General features: G+C 37.5%; 3 protein-coding genes across 4 annotated transcripts in view; 2 read left to right on the top strand and 1 right to left on the bottom strand.

Moving 5' to 3' along the window:
- The window catches only part of maff (v-maf avian musculoaponeurotic fibrosarcoma oncogene homolog F), an 8,105-nt gene extending 3,756 nt beyond the window's left edge, over positions 1 to 4,349 (bottom strand). Inside the window, exons 1-2 of one of the 2 annotated variants that reach the window (XM_008314751.3) lie at positions 4,209 to 4,349; positions 606 to 703 (exon numbers count right to left, since the gene is read on the bottom strand). In XM_008314751.3, coding sequence (XP_008312973.1) covers positions 606 to 638 — 33 coding nt within the window. In that variant the 5' untranslated portion in view covers positions 639 to 703; positions 4,209 to 4,349. Of the gene's footprint in view, positions 1 to 605; positions 704 to 812; positions 4,177 to 4,208 lie in introns of those variants that run through there. The other variant, XM_025057470.1, reaches the window with a different exon arrangement.
- A 1,620-nt stretch (positions 4,350 to 5,969) lies between these two features.
- On the top strand, positions 5,970 to 8,108 carry tomm22 (translocase of outer mitochondrial membrane 22 homolog (yeast)). Its single transcript, XM_008314752.3, has 4 exons — positions 5,970 to 6,232; positions 6,585 to 6,703; positions 6,848 to 6,965; positions 7,240 to 8,108. Exons 1-4 carry the CDS (start codon positions 6,155 to 6,157, stop codon positions 7,312 to 7,314), a joined length of 390 nt encoding a protein of 129 aa, XP_008312974.1. The 5' UTR covers positions 5,970 to 6,154; the 3' UTR covers positions 7,315 to 8,108.
- Positions 8,109 to 8,278: 170 nt separating this feature from the next.
- dmc1 (DNA meiotic recombinase 1) overlaps positions 8,279 to 10,994 on the top strand; it is a 3,767-nt gene continuing 1,051 nt past the window's right edge. The window contains exons 1-11 of the mRNA XM_008314753.2: positions 8,279 to 8,865; positions 9,051 to 9,095; positions 9,189 to 9,335; positions 9,415 to 9,497; positions 9,765 to 9,817; positions 9,926 to 9,967; positions 10,046 to 10,118; positions 10,329 to 10,420; positions 10,492 to 10,565; positions 10,724 to 10,838; positions 10,949 to 10,994. The exon at positions 10,949 to 10,994 is cut by the window's right edge and continues 8 nt beyond it. Coding sequence (XP_008312975.1) covers positions 8,797 to 8,865; positions 9,051 to 9,095; positions 9,189 to 9,335; positions 9,415 to 9,497; positions 9,765 to 9,817; positions 9,926 to 9,967; positions 10,046 to 10,118; positions 10,329 to 10,420; positions 10,492 to 10,565; positions 10,724 to 10,838; positions 10,949 to 10,994 — 839 coding nt within the window. The 5' untranslated portion in view covers positions 8,279 to 8,796. The remainder of the gene's footprint in view (positions 8,866 to 9,050; positions 9,096 to 9,188; positions 9,336 to 9,414; positions 9,498 to 9,764; positions 9,818 to 9,925; positions 9,968 to 10,045; positions 10,119 to 10,328; positions 10,421 to 10,491; positions 10,566 to 10,723; positions 10,839 to 10,948) is intronic.

Here is a 10,994-nt window from a genome sequence, read left to right as displayed (position 1 = left end):
TGCCTCTAAGAATGATGCATGTAAATGCAGTAAATATTTAACTCAGATGAATCTCCAATTCTTTATGTTGATCCACAATTAACCATTTGTAATCTTACATATTTATGTCCTAAAAAAAGCTGAAGAATGATCTTTGAGCTTTTAAAACTAATGGGTTAAATAAACAAATGTTTGCTTAACAACAGCATCAAAAATCACAACAGCGTTGAAGGTGTATTTAAACTAACTTGTAATTATCACCCTAACTCAGGCAGCTTTATGAGGACACTAATTGAAGAACCCTCCAGCTGAAATCTTACTACAGCTCAGTAGCCAAAGTCAGGCGTAAAACAATGACACAGGACAGACTTCCTGGATCAGGAAGATTAAGAAAAACTGACAGCCCTAGGACTTAGAAATGCGGTTTTATGAATTAGTGGAACAGAATTGGTTCTGAAAGGAAGGAAAAGTCACTGACAAATGACATTAAAGAGCAGCTGAACTGGGAGGGGAGCAAACCTCATTCCAAGGTTGCCATTTCCTTCATAAAAATAACCCAAGGCACCAAACATGACTCACTCTACTTGAAAAATAATAAAACTGAGTATTATTTCTGGCTACATTACCTTTAGGGCTTTGCTGTTTCTCTCCGTTGTCATGATGCCGCTGTCTTCAGCTTTTTGTTTCCAACCTCCGAGCACCAGTCAACACAAATATAGACACCCTGGAAGCAGAGAAACAGGACACACATCACCACCAAAAACACACAGTAGGTTAATACATGTGACTCAAGACATTGTGCTGTTTTGGTTCATATCTGGCCTGACATTTACCATCCGCTCACAAGACAGTCAGTCATGCACGATAAAGAAAAGGAGAAGCCACAGCCCGGTCATGCTTCTCCAAAAATGTGCTCTCTCATTAGACTGTGTGGCTGATATGAAAGGAAGAGGAGGTTTTGAAAGCAACACAACGTTTACTGTTCACTGGAATTGTGAGGAGGAAGTTGTCGTGCGTCTGCTCTTTGGTTTCTCAAAGCAGGTGTCCCAACAATTCCCTCCACACTTCCTCCTGTCAACAAAACACCCAACGGCTCTATGCTTTCATTGTTAAAAACAATTAAAGAAATGTCTTCTTTAACGGTGTGGTCCAAGTTTAAGTCATGGTCCATACCTTTGGCTATCTTGCTTTATTCCTGTTTTAGCCCAACCTTTGTTAGACTTTTTGGTCAGTTTAGGTGCATTTCTGTTACATTCAAGCTAATTTTCACCATACTTTCCTATATTACTTGGCTATCTTTTAGCCATACCTGAGCAGTAATCAAGATGTTTTTGGTTATTCTAAAGTCCTTCTGCTCACTTTTTAAAGACGTAAAATTTGGTTAGCCATTTTTCTGACCAATGTTTGGCTAAAATGCAAATTCTTAGCCATTGTGCTACATTTGGATATTGTTTAGTAACTTTCTGGTTATGTTTTTGTTTTATGAACCTAATGCCCTTTTTAGTTTTGGCACTTTTGAGAACTCTGTCAAAGATTTACTAGCTTGTTTTTTTGTGGAAATAAATCCAAGAACCTGCTGATAAACTGTACCTGAAATGCTGACATGTTAAAGTTAGGAAAGTACAGTGTAGATCGACGTTCGTTTGTGAAAAAGAGGTCAATGAGTCTGTACTGCCTTCAACACAGTGTTTAAAAATGTCCCATTCACACATGACTCGGGGACTTCCTGCACGTCTCTTAAGGTCACAAGCTCACAAATGTTGTTGTGTGCGTGGGTTTAAAGTCCAACAGGAACTGTTTTCCCCTTTGTAATTTTCTCGCTTGATTTGTTTGTGGCCTTCAGATCACTGCTGTGTTGATGAAGTGAGTGCAGTTCAGCCTTCGGCGGTATTTATGTCTGGTTTCACCAATAAGGTCAAATTTGACATCATTAAACCACGAGGTATTTTCCCACACTGATTTTGGGGGGAGATTTGGTGTTCGCTGCAACATCAGCAACACCTATGGTGATGAAATGCACCCTGTTGATGTGTTATCAGATCTAAACCTTTGTTTCTCTCTGAGAAATAGCTGTGAATACTCCTGCCACAATATGGTGACATTTAATAAACGTCTTTTGAACTGGATTAGGGGAATTGTAAATCTTTCACTAGACTATACTAGAGGAAGTAAACATGTCATTCCGTATCAGTGAAATTTGTGGGGAAAGCCCTAATGTGGTAGCATCTCCTTTTAGCGAGTTTTAATCAAACATCTTTGAGGCTGGATGATTAAAACCTGACTGAGTTTACTGTTAACATGATATACTGTATTTTTTTCCATGCATACTTCTGCCCCACAGTTACAAAAAGGTGTTATTATGCAGCTATAAATTATTTGCACATTAGCTCTTCACGTTTTCTGTTTTGACACAAACACATGTGGTACATGTGAAAGTCTCTAAAAGCCTAATCTTGTTCATGGCTCTAAAATAAAAGATATTAAAGGCTTGTGTCAGTCACCTGGAGTTGACGTGGATTTAAAGACAAGCCTTGAGTTGTTCTGCTGAACTCAGCAGTACTGGAAAAATACACAGGCACTATGCCGACAGGACAGGAAAATGAACCACCAAAACAGAAAAAGAATGCATACATTTATGAAAACAAGCAAGGTATAGGATGACTTCACAGATTTGTTTGACAAGACCAAATTATTATTCATATTTTCAATACATCTGGGCATAATTCTAGTATAAAGTTTTATAATATTAGGCTTATATATTCAAAAACGTATGTAGACAGAAGCAAAGATTTTTATAAATTAAGTAAAATCTTGAAATATATGCGTTTTCTGAGGACATTGGAATTGACATGTTACTGAATTTGACTGAGAAAATATCCTGATTTTTGTTCGTGTTTATACATTGAAGCTATAAAGAGTTCAGAAGTAATACATTTAAAAAAGGATATAAACATTAAATCTAGAATACCCTCCTGATACCTTTTAGGTATTGATAACCTTGGATTATTATTCTCCTCCAGTACACTGGTCCAAGCCCTCCTCCATATCTCACTTTAGCAGCTAGCTTATCAAAACAAACGAAGAGTAAAACTATAACTCTGACTATTTAGCTTAAAGATCCAGAAGCCAAATTTATTACAACTTTTATCTCAAAATAGTCGAATGTAGACATTGTTTACAAAAGGTTGTGTAAACACAAAATACTTATTTACACGTTAAATACAATTAAATAATCGAATTTCAGCAAAAAACAATCCGCGTGTTCCCTTGTGTCAGTTCATGAACAGCATGATAAGCATTCACAGCCCTTTAGGCCTGGAATCTCTAGACAAACAGGTGCTGATCCATAAGGAGGGTTAACACAAAAGTAGCCACAATGGTTCTCAGATTGCTGAAAATAACTCTTATTTCCCGAAAAGCGTGGGAACCGGTGGTTTAAAGGCAGGGACGAAGGTTTGTCCAAAGCGGTCGCGGCTGTTCCGTATAGTCAGGGTGATTCAGCAATAATAACCTCTGCCTCAGCTCCAGTCTGAACCACAAGACTGGGAAAAACAACACTGACCACGACTTTTCCTCTCCTTTATTTTTATCCCTTTTTGTCCACGCAGCACATTTGCTAATGTACTTTAGCGTGAATAACACTTGTGACAGCTTCGCACGAATATTACCATCGTTAACAAACGCAACAAGTGAATGTAGCTCTGCCATATTCGACCTAGTGGTTGTATAGTTAAATAGCTACATGTCTGTTCTTTTTAATGTCGATTTTTTAAAAAACCTAACTCGTACTACAATTTAAATCAGTATTTATTTATATACGAACAGTCTAGAATCCACCCTTGTCCTTATAGGGAGCTAGTGCTGTAGTAAACAGCCATTTACACAAGTGACATCGACATCCATTTTGAAAGGACTTTAAACAGCTATTTGAAATATATTTCACGTTCCATGAGACATAAAGGTTTTAGGTACATAACACAAACGTTGGTAGGCAGCTGCTTAGGCGTCTGAATATGAAACGAGACACCACATTACCCGCATCATCTCAAACATGCTAATATGAGTTAGCATATAGCATCAACGGTCAGTGGTATAGCACACATCTTCTTAGTCTTTTGGTTGGTTTGTAAATTCAACCAGCCCACGCCAGCGCTTTAAATCCTAAATACACATTAATTAACATCCGATCGTATGGTTTGTAGGGGTTATAAAGTAAATGTTTTTGTTACCTGATGTGTCGAAGCGACTCCGGCGACAAAATGTCAGTCCGCCTTTTCCCGGAATTACTCCGCTGCTCTCTGAGCCCCTCACTGGATTCTTTCATTCATAAAAAACACAAGCGACAATGACGTCAGGCACAAAGAATGAGGGCGGAGCCAAACCCCGCCCCCGCGGCGTACTCCGAAAGGATGTAAACAAGGAATCCCTGCATCCTAGAATTTTTCCATGACCACCCACAAATCAACCAACCAACTACCAGACGACTCCTCCTTCACTGTTCCCAGAACACCGCATTCCATTTCTTTTCCTTTCTCAGGAAAAACGATAAGACCGAGCCTGAGAAGACAGGGTCACACGACACAGACCCGACGCCATGTCAGCAGAATCTAACTTTAACAATGTATAAACAAAGCTTTGAAAAAAGACGCATGTCTCTGTTTACTTGTGGAACTGCAGGGTTTGAAACAGACTTGGACTCACAGAATGAACGATGAACTTCAAGTTGTTAAGTATCTTGTTGTAATTTAAAAGTTTAAAATGATTTTTTTAATGTTTGATAATGTTTCCAACAATGTTGGCCATGACTCAGTATTGGGTTGTGGTTGGTGTTGGGCAAGTTACTTGGAATGAGTAATAAGTAACTCATTAGAATTTACTTTTTTCCTTTTGATAGTATCATGACATTGCTGAGTGGGGATGCAGTAAAAAATAAAGCCAGTAGGTGGCAGTAATGTCTGACTGCTCCTGTTATAAAAGGCAGGAAGTAAGTAGGCTTACTTTTTGGCCTTGGGTGACAACTACAGTAGTTAGGTTAAAAAGACTCAAAACCCCTTTGACTTATACAATATTAATTGAAATTATTTTAATAGTTATGCTTGCTTGGTGAATAGCTATATTTTATAAGAGCTTTGACTTGAAAGCCAACAATAGTGATAAGTAACAGTAGTAGTAAGTAATAATAATAAATTACATCAAGTCACTTTTTTGTACTTTATTGATATTGTTTTACAATTATTATGCACAAGAAGAACAGATTTGTTTTTGCTTTTTTTTCAGTTTGGTTAAATACCTTAACAGTGTTGTCTGTAATTGTCACAATACAATCCATTTATGACTCATATGTTACTGGTGACTGCAGTTAAATGTGGCAAGTAAATGAAATGGAAATTACCATTAATCCCTATTTAGGCAGTTTTTGTATTTTTAGCTTTCCTTCTTTCACGTTGCAAGACAATTACATAATATTGACATTATTCAGGGCAACATTAGAGGACAATACAGAAAGAAAGAAAAAACCCGACTTTGCAGCAGACACACAACTGGAAAACACTTTACTAGTAAAGTAATTTGTGTGGGCAGTAGACAAGCACAACCCACGACAAAAAATATACTGCTGACTCATACAGTATGTTTCCAGGGTGGGTTCCAAAGAAAGACTTTCACTAAGTAAAGTAAAACACTTTACTAATATTCAGTAACCTATTTGTTGTTATTAGTGTTGTTAGAATAAATGTATAAAACTACCTTCAGTAGTAATATGACCCTAAATAATGAAATACGGTAATAATTATAAGGGTGGAGTTTATTTATATTTTCAGCAAATCGTTTCTTTGTGTTTTTAGAGTCACTGACCAAAAAATTAGAATTATTTAAATGCTTAAACGATTATTTTGACGATTTAATAAAAAAAATAATTTTACCTCCCATACAACAGAAGGCGCTGTAAGCGTAAAGGCGCAGTATAACGTGACCCAATGTCTTTGACGTCATCCGACCCGGAAAAGCCTTACGTTTCTGGCTGACCTCAGTCTGGCGTTGCACGCCTTATAGCATTAGCCTCATTGAATGCATACAGGAAGCATTCCAGCAATAAAATAAACCGATAGTCGGATCTTTAACGACGTATTTACCACACATTTAGGTCGAAACGGTCCTGCAGGCCAAAACAAGAAACATGGCCACAATCGAGGAGCTTTCACCGGTGTCTGTGCGACCACCAGAGGACGAGATTGACGACGATGAAGATGAAGATGTGAGTATATCTGTTTAGGAGTAAACGGAAAAATACTTCTGTGTTGATACTAATTCTAAGTCATTTGTGTATTAAATTGTACTTACATGGCTGCACCGATACAACCAGCCATGTCAACCTGAGCCATCTGTTCTAGTTAAGGAGAAAGCCATTGCCATAGCCTGTTAAATCATACATTAGAGCTGCTCAAACGTAATGTCAATTTTCCACTTGTCAGTTTTACTAAAGAACCTTGTACCACGTCTTTATAATTCGATGTTTTTAATTGTTAAATTATTTCTTTCTTTTAACAGTCCATTACATCTATTTACTAATTACAGCCACTAATTATTTTTTTAAACTTTCTCCTCAGCTGGATGAGACATTGATGGAGAGGCTATGGGGCCTGACAGAGATGTTTCCTGATACAGTGCGTACAGCTGCAGAGGTGTCGGCACAGTGCTCAGTCTCAATAGTTAAGAAGTTATACACGTAAGTCTGAGTGTTTTTCCTTGTTATATATTAAAACATGCATTATAGGAATTTGTTTCAGTTTGTTTATTTCAATAACAAAATTCTGACTTCTGGCACGTGCATGTCATTCACATGTCTCTATTCTGTCTCTATTGCCAACAGCTTTTCCCGCGCTGCACTCTGGGTGGGCACAACCTCTTTTATGATCCTGGTGCTGCCAGTGGTGTTTGAGACAGAAAGACTACAGCTGGAGCAACAGCAGTTACAGCAGCAAAGACAGGTGAGAGTGTGATGTCGCTGAGATTATGGAAATTAGTTGTTGTGGTTAGTTTGCACTCCATCGTGTGCACTTAATTTCACCAAAGATGAGTATAAAACCCTGCTTGTCTTACGTAAACCATTTCAACTGCATGTTTGAAATAATCTCTGAACTCTCCTCAACCTCCAGACTTCTCTCATTTCTTTTTTAGAGAAGCATTTTCTTTGTCATAAATGATGGGCAGCATAAATTGACACAAGCTGCTGATATTTTTTCACTCTTTTTTCTTTTTTAGATTCTTCTGGGACCCAACACTGGAATGTCTGGTGGGATGCCGGGCATGATGCCCCCTGCACCTGGCAAAATATGAGCGAAAGGAAGGGTCGACACAAGGCAAAGATCTGCTGATATTACTACAGCAGGGCTGTTCACAAGGAGAGGCAGGGAGACCAGGGAGAAGAGCAGAGAACTGCAGAATAAAAAAGTTAAATGAAGAGGGGGAAAACTGGCAACGTGTGTTTAATGAATCAGAGCTGAAGGGGGAGGATCCAAAGCATCAGCCACTCTTTTCTCACTGTCTCTCCTTTGTTCCAACATCATGCAGAGACTGAGTTTCCTGGAGCACTGCTTCTGTTCTCTTTTTTCCATTAAAATACACACTTATATCAGCATGAGCACTGCAAACAAGGCAGATATAGGTGTATGAATTGTAAGAAAAAATATCCAGAGGTAACTGAATATCTTGGTGTGTGTGCGGTCTGTAGAACATTCATATGGTTTAGTTTATACTGTTGTTCACTGTAATTTTGCAGTTTAATTATAATGTTTGACAGAAGTGATTGGGTAAAAGGTGAGATAGATTCACAATAACATGCAATGCGTTTGCCACAGAGTGCCCATGTTTGAAATACTGTGACTAGACTAAACACATTTAATTTTCATCAATTTTTAAATTTTCAGCAGTTAAATTAGGCAGCAACACCAAGTTTTTGTGCTCAATAATAAACGATTGTTAGGTCTATTTTAATGGGTAATATAAAGAGTACAAGACTTTCTTAATATCATTGCCTCAATATTTTACCCACTTTAAAGGAATGTGGTCTTTCTGTGTTCATCCAAATGTTTTTTTTTTCATCATGGCTGTCAATAAAACACCAAATCAAATCTCACTTTTATTTTTGTCAAAACAAAATAAACAATCCACTAAAAAGGCAACAAACATTAACTGTAAAGTATAATTTATCATTAAAATGCATATAGTGCCGTTTACACATTTCTGTTTATCTTTAAGTTTCTGTTGGTGTTTTAAATACCCTGTCTTACTGTTGTGAAATTTACTTTAAAAAAATCACATTCTTTTTATTTATTATCATATTAGCTTCCCATTTGCCTTACATGTTAATATAATTAATTTACCACAACGTAGCAATTATTTTTAAATTCACTACAATTGCGGAATATTTCAAACTAAATATTCAACATTTTTAGTTCTCCAAATTTATTTTTTTTTCCGGATGCACCTGAACGCATCCAAAGATCGTCTGTCCCGCCGCTAAATGAGCTAAAAAAAATTAAGAAGCTAATAAGGAAAACGAATTCGAAGTAATAGAAAAACGCTTTTATTTCTGTGGGAGCTATTATTTTAAGAATTTAAAAAGTTCCTAGCAATTTCTGGTAATTTTAAAGTTTATTTTGTTTGAGAGCTTAAGAAGGACAAGCAGAATTTGACTAATGTTAGCATTCAACAGAGGCTAATTGTGTAGTTGTAGTAAGATTTTATAAAGCTTAAATTCTTTATTAGGATATTAGCAGTATAATAAATAATAATAACCACTTAAAATACGATTTATTTATGTCACAAAAAATGAAAGCTGCAGAAGATCAGGTTGTTGAAGATGATTCTGGTTTTCAGGACGATGAGGTAAGTGCCCTGAGAACTGGCTAACTTTTTAAATTATTTTTCTAATTAAATTTAAAACAATAATAGAGCCTGACTCAACACCAGTGTTTATCTTCCCAAGACTATGAACTGTATTTGAAAACTATTGTGTATTTGTTAGAGAGTTAGTGCCTCTGACATTGATTTTTTTTCCCCTCTTATAACAGGAGTCATTTTTCCAGGACATTGACCTCCTCCAGAAACATGGGATTGTGAGTCAACTAAAACACACTCTTTTGACCAAACTTGTTTTTGTTTTTTTTAGTCATCAGCTCACTCCTGTCTTCCCACTACTATGACAACAGAACGTGGCTGACATCAAAAAGCTGAAGTCAGTGGGTATTTGTACTGTGAAGGGGATACAGATGACCACACGCAAGGCCCTGTGTAACATCAAGGGTCTGTCAGAGGCAAAAGTTGAAAAAATCAAAGAGGCTGCAGGGAAGATGCTGGTAGGACAAAATATTATGTGGTCACATTGTTTAAGATAAAGTGATTTTCATACATTACATCAACTTTTGTACACCACAGAATGTCGGTTTCCAGACTGCCTTTGAGTACAGTGCAAAGAGGAAGCAAGTGTTCCACATCACCACCGGGAGCCAGGAGTTTGAGTTAAGACTGTTATTTATTAATAGTGTATAAAATATTTGTGTTTCTTAAGTTGCTATAATGGACCAATTACAAATTCTGCTCAATGCAACACAATTGGACCAATCAGAACCTAGGCTGCAATATTTTTCTGTAAGATCCTTTTCTTTATTTAAGTTATTGCATTTCTTTAATTATGATACACATTAGGGGTGTGGTTGAAAGAATAATTTGTATGAATATGTGAGACATGACTACACATTATGACATCAGACATCTTGTCTCTGCAGCAAACTTCTGGGTGGAGGCATTGAGAGTATGGCCATCACGGAGGCCTTTGGAGGTGGGATGATGTCATTTTCTTACAGCTCAACCAACGATTTGACTCATTTGATGTCATTACATTTGCATCTTTTTTTTGCCTAAAACGCTCCATTATTTCATCACACAGAGTTTCGAACTGGGAAAACCCAGCTGTCTCACACACTCTGTGGTGATTAAAGAACTCCGTTAAAATTATCTGGTCCAATGTGGTGATGGAAAAGTGACTTGGTGTTTTGTGCTTATTCAGTCACTGCGCAGTTGCCTGGTGAAGAAGGTTACTCTGGAGGGAAAGTCATCTTCATAGACACAGAGAACACTTTGTATCCTCACAATTATTGACATGATGACAAATTGTTGAAACATCAAGGAGTAAAACAAAAACCACTCAGTCTGGGAGTTTATTTGACTGTGATCTAAGCAAATTAGTGTTGGAAAACAAACTAAAAAGAACAACTTACTGGATGTGTGTTTTAATGTCATTTAACCTGTTACTCTGAACGACTGCCTCCTTGACGTGTTACTCTACTCAGTCGCCCAGACAGACTTAGAGACATCGCCAACAGGTTTAATGTGGACCATGACGCCATGCTGGACAACGTGCTGTATGCTCGTGCCTACACCAGTATGAATATCACAGCAGTTACTGTGTGTGTGTGTAAACTCAACAGACAGTGAAATCCTCTCTTTTCCCAGGTGAACACCAGATGGAGTTGTTAGACTTTGTTGCAGCTAAATTCCATGAAGAGGGAGGAGTCTTCAAACTCTTGGTCAGTGAAAGGAAATCACTGTCAAAGTTCAGTCAACCTGACTTTAACGTCACTATTTTGGAGATGTTTTTCTTTAAACCACCATGTAGTTTGGGGAATCCAAAAGAAATGATCACATCTTGCAAATCTTTGTTGCATTTGTTCTTTTCTTTTCACAGATCATTGACTCCATCATGGCCCTGTTCAGAGTTGACTTTTCGGGCCGAGGTGAGTTGGCGGAGCGACAGCAGAAACTGGCCCAGATGCTCTCCAGGCTGCAGAAGATCTCAGAAGGTCTGACCAGCTTGTGTCAAACATGCAAAGACATGTTCAATAAACTACAGTGATAAATATTTTAAATTTGTCCTCCAACCTGAACATCTCTGTGTTTTCTGTATGTTTAGAGTACAATGTGGCTGTTTTCATCACCAACCAAATGACAGCAGATCC

The sequence above is a fragment of the Cynoglossus semilaevis genome, chromosome 8 (genome assembly GCF_000523025.1).
Source record: "Cynoglossus semilaevis isolate Cse_v1.0 chromosome 8, Cse_v1.0, whole genome shotgun sequence".
In the NCBI taxonomy this organism is placed as follows: Eukaryota; Metazoa; Chordata; class Actinopteri; order Pleuronectiformes; family Cynoglossidae; genus Cynoglossus; species Cynoglossus semilaevis.
This window is presented reverse-complemented; position numbering and strand designations above follow the sequence as displayed.

Excerpts from the sequence above, each read along its gene's own strand:
- tomm22 (XM_008314752.3), top strand. The coding sequence starts at position 6,155 with ATGGCCACAATCGAGGAGCTTTCACCGGTGTCTGTGCGACCACCAGAG. Across the intron at positions 6,704-6,847 it reads ATAGTTAAGAAGTTATACAC|CTTTTCCCGCGCTGCACTCT; the intron begins GTAAGTCTGAGT and ends TATTGCCAACAG. Across the intron at positions 6,966-7,239 it reads AGTTACAGCAGCAAAGACAG|ATTCTTCTGGGACCCAACAC; the intron begins GTGAGAGTGTGA and ends TTTCTTTTTTAG.